The sequence below is a fragment of the Cryptomeria japonica genome, chromosome 10, assembly GCF_030272615.1.
Source record: "Cryptomeria japonica chromosome 10, Sugi_1.0, whole genome shotgun sequence".
Taxonomy (NCBI): Eukaryota; Viridiplantae; Streptophyta; class Pinopsida; order Cupressales; family Cupressaceae; genus Cryptomeria; species Cryptomeria japonica.
Window position 1 is genome coordinate 201,858,908 of NC_081414.1, and position 15,617 is coordinate 201,874,524.

Here is a 15,617-nt window from a genome sequence, read left to right on the forward strand (position 1 = left end):
TGTCAAATGTTAAATTAGGTGTAATATAGCTCAATAAACAAGATTTAAAGGAAAGAGGCAAGTGAAACCCCTAGGTGAATTTAATTGAAAAGACATGTCTCTCAATTATAATATCTAAGTCATTTGATGAAATATTTACCCGTTAGTTGTGGTATTTAAGCTAGTGATATGCTAAATTGGATGCAATGTACCTTAATAAATAGGCTAGAAATCAAGGGTGGGCCTAAGTAAATTTGATGAAAAGATGCATATTATTCAAGTCCCAGAGGCAAATGCAAGCGTTGATAAATTTGATGGAAGAGACACTCCTCAATCAAGGCTAGAAGAGAAAGGTTGAGCTTAAATCATCGATACATTGTTTGTTATTTTGGAGCTGAAAATTCATTAAACTTTCAAAATAACAAACACTATACTCTTTCACTCAAGGGCAAGCCTTAAGTGAATTTGATGGGTTTTAAGTGAATTTGATAGAAGAGATACCCTTCAATCGAGACTAGAAGCAAGGTGCAAATCCTTTATAAATTAGACGGAAGAGATAGCCCTTTTGATCTTAATATCTTATGTTAAATGCTAAATGCTAAATTAGATATGATATACAACAATCCAAAATACTTACTAAATTTGAGCTTCGATCCAACCCGAAAACCAAAACCTTAATAAATAAAAAAATATTGAACCTGTAATTTTTTAATAAAAAATATTAAAAAAACTGATATCTAAACGAAAAGGCATATCATTGAGTTTCATCCGGACTGCGATGGTGACCGTAAAAGTCCAGGTGAGGGAAATCAGGTGATTTAATAATTCTGTTCTGGACGTTAGCATGCCAGGTATCTGATATCAAGCGCATATCAAGCTCTTATCATGACGATGGCATGTGCAGGAACGTGAGAGCTTGTAAAATACGAGACGGTGGATGAGCCGTCAAAATATTATATTCAATATTGACACAGTGATCACGGGGCAGCCAATTATTGAAGAGATCAGATCTGAAAAGGGCACGTCTATTTATACACGACTCAGCTCTGGAACATGCAGACGATACTTAAAGATAAGACAGAAACACAGAAAAAAGATCGAGATACCTAAACTCTGTGTTTCTCAAGGTATCTTCTTTCTGCTTTGGAACAGAATAATGGCGGTGAAAAACCAGGTAGCGGCCACCCTTCTGGGAGTTCTACTGATAATCATTCAAGCAGCCGCCGATTATGGCGGATGGACCAGCGCCCATGCGACCTTTTATGGAGGAAGCGACGCCTCGGGCACTATGGGTAATTTATTTCATTTCTTGTAATCAGCAGTTGGAAATTGAGCTAAAGATTCAAGCTTTTTGCTTTCTGTATCGAAAATTGAGATTCAAGCTTTTTCTACTGTGTCGAAATTTAAGCTAAATATTCAAGCTTTTTGTTTTGTGTGTCGAAAATTGAGCTAAAGATTCAAGGATTTTCTACTGTGTGTCGAAATTTAAGCTAAAGATTCAAGCTTTTTGCATTTTGTGCTGAAAATTATGCTAAAGATTCAAACTTTTTGGTTTTTATGTTGCAAATTTTAATGGGGATTCTGGATTTTTATGCAGGGGGGGCTTGCGGATATGGGAACCTGTACAGCGCCGGGTATGGGACCAATACGGCGGCGCTCAGCACAGCTCTGTTCAATGATGGGGCTTCTTGTGGGGAATGCTTTGAGATACAATGTGATACTAGTAGAGATACGCAATGGTGTTTGCCTGGAAAGTCGATTACCATTACGGCTACAAATTTCTGTCCTCCAAATTTCGCTCTACCCAACGATAATGGAGGGTGGTGTAATCCTCCTCTGCAGCACTTCGACATGGCGCAGCCTGCGTGGGAGAAGATCGCTATTTACAGAGGAGGAATCGTGCCCGTTGTTTACAGACGGTATCTATCGATCCTTTCCGCCATTATTTTGTCATATCAGTTTTGGGCTTAGTGTAAACAGGGGACACTTTTATAGAAAAAGGCTTAAACAGTTGGCAGTTTGTAGCTAATGTGCAGAAAACCTGTTACAAGATTCGAGTTTTTTAATCAGAAAATGTTTGACTGTCTGCACTAAGTAGTTAGTGTGATGAAAACCTGTTACAAGATTCGAGTTTTTTAATCAGAAAATGTTTGACTGTCTGCACTAAGTGGTTAGTGTGATGAGAAGTTTTGATGGGGGATTTCTTTTTTAAACTAGTTGGCAGGTTAGATGGATCAATTGGGTTTGGTTTGAATGACACATTTTAAGTTTTGATTTGTACTAGTTTTTTCAATAGGGGTCATTTATGAATGTAATTTTAGCTTTTTCAATAGGGCCCACTTTATGAATGCAATTTCAAATGAGCCAAAGTTTAGAGTGTGTTGTTTAAGTCTAGCCGGTTATTTGACCTTTCTTTCACATGAGAGAGATATCTCATCTGAACAGCTAAACATTGATTGATTCACTTTCCCTTTCCTCACTATCATAGATATTTTATAGATAAACAACCCACATGTTGATGGAATGAAGGATTCTTCACATTCAGAGTCGAGATGTAGAATTATTTACCCCTTCTTTCTTTACATGTTGATAGAATGAAGGATTCTTTTGTGCCAATGGATTATTTATCCCCTCTCCCTCCATACCTTGATGGAATGAAGGATTCTTCACATAAATAGTCAACATGTGGATAGATTTATTTACCCCTTCCCTCTCTACATGTTGATGGAATGAAAGATTCTTCATATAAGCAATGGACATATTGATCTAGGTTAGTTTGGGTTGAACTTAAACAACACAATATAAAGTTTTACTTGTTTAGGTGGCCCATTCAAAATCACACTCACTTCTCTAGTAGACCCCACTTATTAGTATGATTCTAGATGAGTCAACCATCTAAACAAGTCAGGGTTTAAAGTGTGTTGTTTAAGTTGGGCAGCCTTAAACCACACACACTAAGCAACATATTAAGCCTAGAGAATGTTAGTCAACTTTGAGTGTTTAACACTTTTAAGCCTAGAAATCAAAGCTTAGTGTGTGTGATTTAAGCTGTCCGGTTTAAGCCATAATTTCTCTCTTCACATGTTCATGGAACGAAGGATTCTTCACATAAACAGTCAATGTGTTGATAGATGACATGAAAGTTTCCTTATAAAAACACTCCATCAATTGATGAATTATTTATCCTTACTCGAGGAACACCCCGCATCTTATCTCGACAATTCCCACTAGAAGTTGCATTGGGCTTATGCTGTTTGCCAAGTTTTGGGGTACCAATAAGACAAGCCTAATCTCCGGAGAGATGATTACAACTGTCCCAAATCATAGATATCACATAAATTTCGACAGCGAGAATCAACCTTAAAATCTATATGAAAAGAACCCTATGCCATCCAGGAATGCCAACAATCTACATATTGACCACAATGTATTAACTGTTTATGCTAGATGATTTTATCTACTTTATGAAACAAACAATAAATTCAAAATTACAACTTACCAACTGTTTAAACTTCTGGTATACATATTAAATCCTTTTCCTTGTTATTTTTGCTGTTGCAGAGTACCGTGCATGAAAAGTGGAGGCGTTCGGTTCACCATAAACGGGCGATCTTACTTCGAGCTTGTGCTGATCTCGAATGTGGGCGGAAGTGGAATCGTGACCGCGGTGTCGATAAAAGGATCTAACACTGGATGGCAGACAATGTCGAGAAATTGGGGCGCCAATTGGCAGAGCAACTCCTACTTGAATGGACAGAGTCTGTCTTTCCGGGTCACCACCAGCGACGGCAAAACAGCCACCTTCAATGACATGGCTCCTGCAGGATGGTCCTTCGGACAGACCTTCAGTTCCCCGCTGCAGTTCAATTAACAGAGTATTCGTAGTAATAATACTTTTTGATGGAGATCCAGGTGCTTTAATGGCGGCAGCAGAGGCGAGCTAAATCTTCGTTGCAGCAGCCCGCTGTGCTTGGAATCCCCCGCTTTGTATACGCGGCTTCATTCTGTCTCCCATGGTTTCATCCATTCCACTGTATAATATTATTTCCAGCGAGAAAACAGATATTGTATTGCCTAAGTACTTCGGATTTTAATAATAAGATTGAACTGTTTCGGTTCTAAATTCCAAGTTTTCCCTTTTCAATCTTCCAAAGAAACATAATTTTTTTAAGAATGTCTCTTCTGCTATCACAGTTACGAAGCGAGATGATAAATTTTCAATGCCCATTTAAGCTGTCGATGGTATAATTCAAATGGAGTATGGACATTAATTTTGGCTCAACATTGGAATGTTAAATTATTAATAATTATTAAGACTATTTAAAAGTGTTATTGAAAATTTATAATTTTATTATTCAAATATTTTATGATTATAAATATAAATGTCTTTGATTATTTGATAACATTTTTATGCATTGTTATTTGTTAAATTTTTTTATAAATGTAATAATTTAATTTAAGCTGATAAGCTTTATATGTGGGTTTTTTGTTGGGAAATTTGTTAGTCTTCCGAAAACTATGGAAAAACTTAAATTGTGAGTTTGCGTAATAATTTACCTTTAAGTCTATTTAAAAATGTTATTGATTAAGTTGATTAGTATACAAATTTATAATATTATATTATTTAAGTATTGTGTACTTGTATTATATGATTATAAATGTATCTATCTATGGACTGTTTGATAGTATTTTTATGTATATGTATTAATTCTAAAAAAGTGTATAGGTGTAATAATTTAAAAAATTTAAGAAATAAATGAAGATAAAATAAATATTAACCACAAAACGATTTATCATGATCTAAAGGAATAAATATTAATCATAAAATTCTAATTTATATTTTTCTTTCTAAATCTTATATTTATCTGCATCGATATCATGAAGGTAATAATTAAGTCTTCAATATTTTTTGTGCTTTTGATTTTTCGGTATGAATATCAAATTCAACTATGATTTTGTTATTTGGATAATTTTCAATTCATCACTTAGAAATGAAATTATAAATCATTAGGATTATTTATGTGTTTTGCTTTATAATTTTGATATGTGAGAGTCATGTTTAGCAATGTTCATGGATGAATGTCACAATATTTTATTTGACATTGTCTTTTTTGAGGCCTTTATTTATAGACTTATTCATGGATATATTAGTTTAATTTAAAACTAAAATTCATAGTTTTTTTGCATGGACATTGGAGTAAATTTGATTTAAGCATTTTCTACTCCTCCATGAATACTCTACTAGCAACCATGGATTTTCTCATGCCTTACATAACCTTATATCTTGAAAAAATGTTGTCAAGTCAATTAGTTACCATAAGATTAGAGATTGCCTATTAGTTACCTTCAAGCCCAAATGAACCTCCACACTAGTGAATGGGGTAGGGAAAACTAAAGATGGTTGGACTAATATAGACAACCACAAAAATAGTCATGATGGGCTCAAAAAGGTCTTCAACACAATAATAGTATAACTTTGTAACAATGGTGTGACTACCAAAGTCACAATAATGCGGTCTTACTAGTTATGAGCCAATTATAAAGAAAAATAACAAAAAATAACCTTTTGAGCCATATACAATTAAAAAAATCCAATCAAGAAATCACTACTCAATTAGAGATCACTCATATTATTGGTGAATCCTTCAAAGAGGTTAGTAAAAATTGATATACTATAACTCCACTCCTTGCATATTTAAATTGTCTCTCAGCTAAAGGAAGATAAGAATTCACGTAACCCTCACTAGATGATAGAGGAAGAATAACACATTTCATATAAGTTTTGAGCATTATCTCCTAAGAATTAGAATTAGTTTGGGCATAGAGGATTTTTGTATTATAAGGATTGAAATCCAAGGAAGTCTCCTTAGATGGTATTCTTCATGAATTGCATGTCGTGGAATGTGAGGGGTCAAATAGATCCAAACTATAAGTTCATCTTGCAAGATTTTGATATATATTTTCTTCTTTGAAAATTCTTTATTTCATAAAGAATAAGATTGTTGGATTTTTCTTTCAACCATGTGTCATGTCATATGGAAAAATGGTAGCTATTTCACTTGTAATCATGAGAAAGGTTGATGTGGCATGATAACTTTTGTTGATTGTAAATGGTGTTCTCACTATGTTGCTCATATTTGTGACCCATCTACTAAGCCTCAAAAGTCCTTTCCTACACATTTAATGAAACCTTTGGTTGTATAAACATTTATATCTTAAATAATAAAAGTGAAAGAATGTTCATGCGGCAATGGCTTGTTGATGAACTAGCATAGATCCAATGGATGAATTTAGTATGGATGAGGTAGCATTTGATAAGAAAGGATATCGATTTAAAAAATATATTTTTCATATTGTACACATAGTATAGTTTGTGTAGTGAGTTTAAAAGACTTCTTAGGTGATTTGATTATTCCATGATGTCAATGAAATTATACTTCTATTTTGTTGGTTATTTGTCACTACCAGCAATACCCTTGTTGGATTATGATATTTATAACTGGTCATCAATCAAATTTAAAATTGGATGGAGTATTCAAAATTATAAGGTTCAAAAGTATAAAATCTATTTGAACATGTCAAATTAATACTTCATAAGCCCACAATGGCCCATATCTAACATGGTCATAACTTTGTGCCATGACCAAAAGGGGATGTTGAGTGGATTGATTATGTGTATCAATAATCTTTTCAAAATGTTTGGTCATTGACTATAAAGGATATGTTTCAAGTCTTGTGTGGTCACGTCCTTAAAGCTCAGACCAATAGCTACTTATCTTCAAGTAATGCCTTTTCAAAAACCCTTATAAATTTAGGTGGTTTGGAAAAAATACCTAGTGCAAGTGGTAGATGCCTATGCTACTTGTTGATCTCAAATGAAAGGAAAACACTAATAGTTAAAATTTAGTGATCATTTTTTAAGAAATTTTTGAAATTCTATAACCAATTTTTGTAGCTCAATTAATCAAGTGTATCAAAGAAGTAAGGTAATCCTTCTTTGCACTTCCTAATGTTTTGAATGGATTTGTCCAACATTAATACCAAGGTCTTCCAAGAATAGTGTTTTATCTCTTGAAAAGTAAGAGGCATTAAGAACTACCTAAATGTGGTCCCTTACAAGATTTTCATCAACCAATTTACAACCTATGACAAAATCATCTTATAGGAGGAGCTCTACTTAGCTATATTTGGCATGGCTAATGATAAAGCCCTAATTGAGATGGTTTTCCCATAAATTCTACAAAATACTTTGGGATAACATTGGCCAAGACTATGAAAAAGTTTATTTAGAATCTTTTCACACTAAACTTTCAAGTCCTATCATTAATTAAGGAAATATAAAGTTCATACTTAAAGATGGGGATTTGGAGTCAATATGCAATTATAGACCCGTCATCTCCTTAATATCTCCTACAAGATGTACATATATCAAATTATAAAGGAAGGTAGATTTTTGCCCATGTTATTGTTACAACTATCTTGGTAGGTATCTATGCAAAATGTGGAAGCATAAACAAGGCATGTGAACTATTTTATATCTAAATGTCTAAAAACAACAATATTCCTATCATGTCCAATCACATGTGTCTTGCAAGCTAAAACAAAAAATAAACCTTAACATGTGCCTATATGCAATGAGCAAGAAAGAACTTTAGAAAATACATTCAATTTTTCACTTGTTCTTTTTTCTAACTTTCAAGAGATTTTCTAACTAGACATACATACCTTATCTCATATGAATTTGAAATTTTGACCTCTCTTTCAAGAACACAAATTCTCCACTACTAGACCAACTCAAATTATGAAAACGAAAGATCCACCCCTAAAGAAATGCCCTTTTCACGGTGGAAGGAAAAGGCTTCTTGTCCAAACATCACGGAGAGGGCTACATAAGATAAGCAGCAGGCAAGAAACTAAGCCATTTTGAAGACCTTTGAATTGCAACATAAACATTCAACCCTGCCTGAGTGTTGGGCAGGCGTTTAAATTGCAACAACTCTCATTTTCTTTAGTCTCTGGCTTGAGTCTTTAGCCAATACCCAACAAAAGTCTTCTATAGATCCCGTTTTTATCCTCCTCCCACCTCGGTTTCTTCTACTAGAGTTGTTTTACAGTGATATCAAGTCCAACAATGCATTGGCTTCAAATTGGAAGAAACATGCCTGACCTTTCTGCACAGAGGAGATTTCACCTAGTGCTCAGTTGATACCGATTCTCATGCATTTTAATTTAAGTATCTCTTCTTTTTAACACATAATATGCTACTTTTTTCTATTTTAATCTTGGATTATGTTTTTGAGAAATTATAAAACAGTGTCCAGGGCTTTCACCTGTCAAAGATGCCACATGGTCTACATGGTAGTCCAAGAAAAAAAGAAAGGTCACACAGGGAGATCTGTTTTAAATGTTAATGGAATCAATCTCTGTTGGTGTAAATAATTATTCATCATGGATATTATTACACCTTACTTAAGTTTACTTAGGAAATGCATTTCATAGTAGTTTGGGTATGAGACACTTGGGTGTTTGTGCCACATTGGGATAGTGTGTGTAGGAGAATTTCCACCTTTTATGGTGTGATCTTGTTGTTACACTCCACATTCAGTGGGTGATCCACCTCATGTGGAATATTATATTGTTTCTCCTACCTACCCACACCTATTTCCTACCTACCCTTGTGTCTTATTGAGCCACATGTCATGTTTGTGTGCTCACATATCCATATAGCCTTGCCTATATAAGCAGGCTCATATTCATTGTATAAATAACATCGATTGATGATCCAGTTGATCAGTATTTTCTCTTGATAGAATACAGTTTATTCCTATCATCTATTTTGTTCTCTCTTATTTGTGCTTTCCATTGCCTCTTGATCTTGGCAAAATCTCACATGGTATCAGAGCTAGTCCATGTCTCACATGGTATTAGAGCTAGTTCATGTCTCACAATCTCATTAGATTTATGGTCTACATCATAATGTCATCCCTGCAGTAAGAATATGATGTTTTTCCAAGACCAGTGGTGACTGGAAGTGGTTAATAAAGGGACTAAAAATACATTGTTAGGAGGAGCCACAAATGTTCCATGTTTATTTAAAGGGAAATTTCTATATGATTTTAGACCTTCTAACATACCACTTTCTTATGTGATTCATTAACTGTCTGATCTTCTAATGCTTGCTTGTTCAAATAATAATCTACTGCAACAGGTTAGACATTGTGCTCTGTTATCTTTTTGTTTGGCATTCCATCAGTGTACTATCCTATTTTATCTTTCAAAATATTCGAGACCCCAATTTTTTTATCATGCCTGGTGTGCCATTACTAAGGCATATCTAGGTCAAAAACAAGATTTCATCCTTTGATAAAGTGCAAGCCTAGGAGTATCTACTTATAGGCATTTTGGTTTATAGGTTCTCCTCTATTGTAGCTAGGTGTAAACTCTCTTTGTGATGTCATCTTACAATACCCATTGTTGGTCTTTCAATTATGTATAAAGGTGGATAGTAAAAAAAATTAAAAGAAAAACAACAAACAATCAAAGAGTGTGTATCTCAAAAGAAAAATGAAAAGAGTAAACTGAAAAAGTAAATCAAAATTGGAAGAAAAGGTGATAAAAATCATTGGCATGCCTCCTATTTTACTTGAAGCTCAAACTCTATAGTTGGCCGAATCATAATGGAGCGGGAGGTCATTTGGGGTGCAATAGGCCAATAGACTAGGAGGCCTCTTATTTTTCATAGAATTACCTAATCTTCACAAAAGGCCGATGAATTTGATGATGACTTTGATGGGGTCTTGAGGAGCTGAAAATATGTTGTGGGAATGTAGGCACATTTACATGCATTTCATAGCCTTCATGGGACATAGATACTACTTCACTAGTTGGCCCAAGCCATGGTTTACCATATAGGACCGTTCCTAAGACTTTTGATGTCAAAAGTTCCTAGTTTTGCCAAATTGATGTATTATTTCTGATAGAGATCTCTAATTGCCTAGGTGTTGCCCAACAATTTCCCTCCACATTATTTCTAGTTTCTCTTTGATAGATATCACTACTAGTTGACCACATCCCACTTCTCTCTTCTCTCTTTCTAACATGTTTTAGTATTATCACACTCATCTCACCATTCATGTCATTTTGGTTTTGGCAATAGATGGCTATGTTGTACATGAATAATTTCTAGTACAAGCATTGATTTGTTTCAAGTTTGAACTTATTTTTTTGCTTCTCTTTATCAAATCATTTTGATTCCTCAAATATCCTATCTAGTTTCACTTAGATGTCATCTTTCATATTTTCACAAAAGGTTACATTAAATGTCAAACATGTCATTTCTCACACTTGTGAACAATAAACCAACATTACTCTCTTTGTCATCCACACGCTAAATTGCCTCTAGGGCAAATTCTATTCAGCGAATTAGCCCATGTAAATATTTTCAGAACTAACCTATCTACTTATCCCAAACTTACAAAAATAACTTATTGAATTATCACTTTCAAGACAAAAAGTTGGTCCCCTGGCCTCATCCTCCTTTTCTCTCACGCATGTCTTGCCCAATTTTGGTCTAGGGCGTTTGAATAATAAGTCTCATTGACAAAACATGTAAGGTCCTTTACTCTTATTCCATAGGAGTTTCTTATTCAACTTGTGCATCTATGCTTTTGTCTATCACAAATATTATCATATGGTGCCAGTCTCCCCGACTCCTAGTCTTCAAATCAACTAGGTGGAGATTAACACACCAAGGCCATACTCTCTTTCTCTTTATATATATGAGGGTTTCCAAGCAACACTAGAAATAAATAAGGATTTCAAATTAGAATATATTCTCAACATGAAGTGATGATTTTAAAAATATTCAATGATTTCTTTTGGTCCATAACAACTAAATAACTATCAAGGCATGAAAAAATTGCCAATCAGGGGTTTGATATATTTTCATGTCACCTTCCTATTCTTTATGTTTCCACCATCCCAACCTAACAACAACTCCCTTAACTACCAAAACTAAATCTTGAATTGGTGATAAACTAAATGATTAAAGATAAAGTGGAATCTATGATTCCCTTCCACAAGTAAAATCGTCAACCAAACTACCTCAAACTAAACCAAACACAAAAATTGAACTATGCAACCAAAATGATATGATGCTCCTATATTAAACTTCCCAGGGGACAAAAGAAAGCATGTGCTCCTCCACACGAGGTCATGAATCAAGAGTTATTCCTCTTTGTGATTTTTCTTCGACTTCCTCCAACTCCTTCGCCAAAGTTTTCTTACCCACACATTCATACACAGATTGATACAAGAATTAATGATGCCCACAATTGCTTCTTCCAACTTCTTGTCTACCTTATCCATTTGTTGCTCAACTTCATCAAAATCTGTTACGTCCTTGTATAAATCTACACCTACTATCTCAAGAGCATCTTCTTCACAATTATGAATAAATTCGCCTGTTGATCTCGTACTTCAATATTTATCTTATCACTTGTATTAGTCATCTTATCCAACCATTCTTCCTCAATGGCCAACATCTCCAATAGTAAATCACCTTTGGCTTCCTCATTTACTTCATACTTCACAACATCCTTTCTAGAATCTACATATCCTACTTCATTTTTCTTTCCAAACTTCTCACTACTCAACATATCAAAAGAATGCAAAACAATGTCCTCGTATCTCTTGATCATGAGCTGCAATATTCATCTTTACATCCTTCGATGTTCTACTTGTCTTCATTCCTCCAAGCTTTTCCATCTATTCTTGTTCTCTCCTCAAATATTTCTCACTATTTATGTTGGTTGCTCCTCTATCTATTTCCATCTTTGCAGGGTCTTTATTATGCATTTGTTCGTCTGTGTCCTCCTTTAACATAGTTGCTCCTACATCTTCTTCTCTATTTTCTATCGTACCTTCTTCTTGCTCTTCACTTTTCATGCCATCATTATACTATGTCTCGGCTGTCCACTTTTTCTTTTCATTACTCTTATCCAATTGCTTCTTTGGATCCATTTCACACTCATAATTATTCTTTCTGAATTTTTCAATCTGATTTTGTTTGTTTTCCTTGTTTTTATATTTTATCCTTCTAATGTCTTTCTCATCTACAAGCATCCAAAACTCCATCTCACATTCAAATATATCAAATCACTATTTAATTCATCTCATTTTTATCTTATTTTAAAATTTTCTTGTCAGATTCAAATAATTCATAATTTAAGTCACCAAAATCAACTTGCTTACCTTTTACCTTGCATATATTCTCCTCAAATTGCTCCCAAGCTATTCCTGCACTTATTTCAATCTTCGTCTTTGGTATTTCATCACTCAATACTTTTATTTCTTCATATTCATTTATAATATCTCTTTCCTTCTTCTCATATTCTCCTGCATGTTGCTTACTAGCATTTTCCTTTCCATCTTCTATTGTCATGTCATCTTCATGGTGTAACAATGCTTCTTCCCTCTTCTTAAATTTTGTTTCAGAAGTTTCCACTTGTTGTCCACCCTACTATGATATCCTCTTATCATCCATTATTGACTTCATCATGCTTCCTTGTTCATCGAACTTGACCTTTACTTCACATCTTCTATTTCCTTGAATTGTTTTCCTATCACTATGTCTTGCAACACCACATTCTTTCTCTTATGTCCCACACTTAACCATCCACACTTTATTGTCCATAACTATAGACCGATTTTATTTTATTTTTGCACTTGTTCTTCATAATTCATGATCTGATTTACACCGTAAAACATCTTCTCTATGCTTCCTTCCTTGCCAACTTGCCCTATCGTCTTGTCTCCTCTTGAATTTTGCCATGCCTTTCATGCTTGGTATTTGTTTGTTGTCATAAATTCCATCAAAACAATCTTCTTGTTTACATTTTAATTGTTGCCCCTCAACAACTGGTTTCTTAAGCCAACTTGACAACTTATATCCATGATCTCCCAATTTATCCTTCCCCTTACTATCTTGTATATCTACATTCTTATTTCTACATATATAACCAAAATCAACTTTTTTACTACTATTTGCCTATGCAATCACCTGTTGTCCAATTTTTCTTCCATTCTTAACTTCATTACTTGCCAACTCTTCCTTTTTGTAGGCTTTCATCCTTTCTTTTGCAAATCTCTTTATTACATCATGAAACTCTAGAGAATATTCAAAATCTTCTTTATATTGATGGAAAACTTCAACTTAATTCTCACTTTCATCTTTACGTATTTTTCAATGTATCTCTGCTGCTAATTGTTTCCTTATGTCTTCTTAGTAGACTGCTACAACTTGTTTCTTCTCTTTCTTAGCTTTGTTTTTTTGTCTTTGGGTGCTCTTCTTGTCACTTCTCTTGTCATCTTCAAGATCTTTTTCTTGACCTTCCTCATCCCTACATTCAAATTATCAAACATATCATTAACAAATGAATTAAGAGACCAAGATTTCTCTGTGGGTGCCTCCTTCATGGACACTTTCCTCCTCTTTTCATTCTTCTTCAAGTGTTTCTTTTTGCACTTCTTCCTCTCTCCATTCTTTCTTTTCTTTTCTCATGTTCTCCACAATGAGAACTTTCTTCACCTCTTCTGGCACAAATTTCTCACTTGGCAACTCTTCATTGTCCAAACCTCTATAGGTTTTCCTCATACTCTCATCTTCTCTTTTCAATGTAGTCATCTTTTGCCTTCACCTTTTCTGAACAATCAACTTTACAAGACACTTCAATTTCTTGTTCATTGGCCAACACCATACATATTCTTGGCTTCTTTCCCCAAGCCAGTGCTTATCATGGGGGCTTCACTAGTTAGGCGATATTATATCACGTGCATTCATATTGTGGGGTTTAATATCCCAAAATTCTTTAACAATATATTGCCTATTTGGTGAACTATATGATATGATATTATGATGCTACTAACCTTATTTCATGATTATGATCTTATGCAATGCTTTGATGTTATATTGTATGATTGTCTTCATGAGTAGAGACTATGTCATATCACTCATAGCGAGCATGATATGCCATTGTGATTCTCTATCACCTGCCTGATTATTATGATGTATATATATTGTATATGTTGTGTTTAGTGGTGGATGTAGGTTTGCAGGTAATAGACATTGACTCCACCTGGCACCACATGTCTCAGCCTGTCTCTATCCCAATGGCAAGTTGTCGAAGGTAAGAGCCTTGTAAGGAGAACTAAGTCTAACTTTGACCCATTTGGAAGCGATAATGTAGGCGATCCTTGGGTGAAGAAAGTTCATGTGATCGCATGTTTATAGCGAAAGGATCTAGGGGAAATAACTACCAAGTTAGGGGTTGTTCCCAATTGCTTTAACCATACCTCTTTAGTAGACTTTATATGAGACCAAAATAAACATTACAAGATTATGAAAGAGTTAAGAAAAATGATACCTTGTATTAATATATAATTTCCTTTTGAATAGCAGATTGAAGGAAGTGAATGGTCAAGTACCTTATAATAATTTTGTTAATCTATTTAGTAGAGGCTATCATATCTTGGATCCAAGTGATCTTATGTGCTTGTGAATTTTAATCCTAGACCTACAATACTTTATATATACGTATATATATATACATATATGTACATATATATATATATATATATATATATATATATATATATATATGTATATATATATATATACGTATATGTATATGTACATATATGTATATATATATATATACGTATATGTATATGTACATATATACATGTATATGTATATGTATATATTGTATGTATATATGTCTAGTTCATAAAATTTCAACCCTAGCAATTTTAACCATATTTGAGGATCTCACCTTGGCGACAACATCTCTTTCCTTGACCAAGACTTCTTCCTACACTTTCACCCCATGAACCTTTCTTGTTTGAGCCCTGAGATAGGCTCAGGACCCTATCTGGGCCCCAAGATAGGGTAGGATAGGGGTGTGGCGCCCCTGTCCCCACCTCTTAGGGTGGACCTAAGATAGGTTTGTCCAACCCCTTTTGCACAATTTGTTCTTCGGGGATTGCACTCCTCTTTGTCGGCCTTCAGTGGAAGAAAATTAATCCTCTAGGCATGTATAAAAGGAGATTCAATTCCCTCATTCAATATAGATATGCGATACATGAGCAAGATAAGGATAATAAGCAAAATTCAAGCAAAATTTCTTCATCAAGTATTCAAGCCTTCAAGCATCCATCAAGTCCCCTTATTCATTCATCCATTGGAGCAACATTACAAAATTCATTTGCAAGCATGTGTGTGTTAGTGTTTCGTCATGTTACATGCCATTTCATGAAACACTTGTGATTCCATTCAAGAAGCAAAGTGATCATCATCAACAAATTGCAGATCTACAAGGTATACATTTCCACTATTTACATTCAAGCATTTGCAATTACTTTCTTTCAAGGTTGATTCCTCAACCAGGGTTTGACTGAGGCAAACCCCTATCCACAACAATTCTTCCCTTCTTTTCTGTGTGTAGGTTGTAAGTGTGCAGCTATATTTTCATATATAAACTCCATTTACAGAGGCGGAAAAACCCTTTTCATTTCGCGGATTTTTCGGAGGACTGTGTGCACTTTCAACATGGTCTTGATGAATTTTCTCCAAATTTGTA

General features: G+C 34.4%; 1 protein-coding gene across 1 annotated transcript; it reads left to right on the top strand.

Annotated features, from left to right (window-relative positions):
* The first annotated feature begins 871 nt into the window (after positions 1–871).
* Positions 872–4,097, top strand: LOC131031475 (expansin-A11). The gene is made up of 3 exons (XM_059213549.1): positions 872–1,271; positions 1,577–1,898; positions 3,541–4,097. The coding sequence occupies exons 1-3, from the start codon at positions 917–919 to the stop codon at positions 3,848–3,850; spliced, it is 987 nt and encodes a 328-aa protein (XP_059069532.1). The 5' UTR covers positions 872–916; the 3' UTR covers positions 3,851–4,097.
* The last annotated feature ends 11,520 nt before the right edge of the window (positions 4,098–15,617 follow it).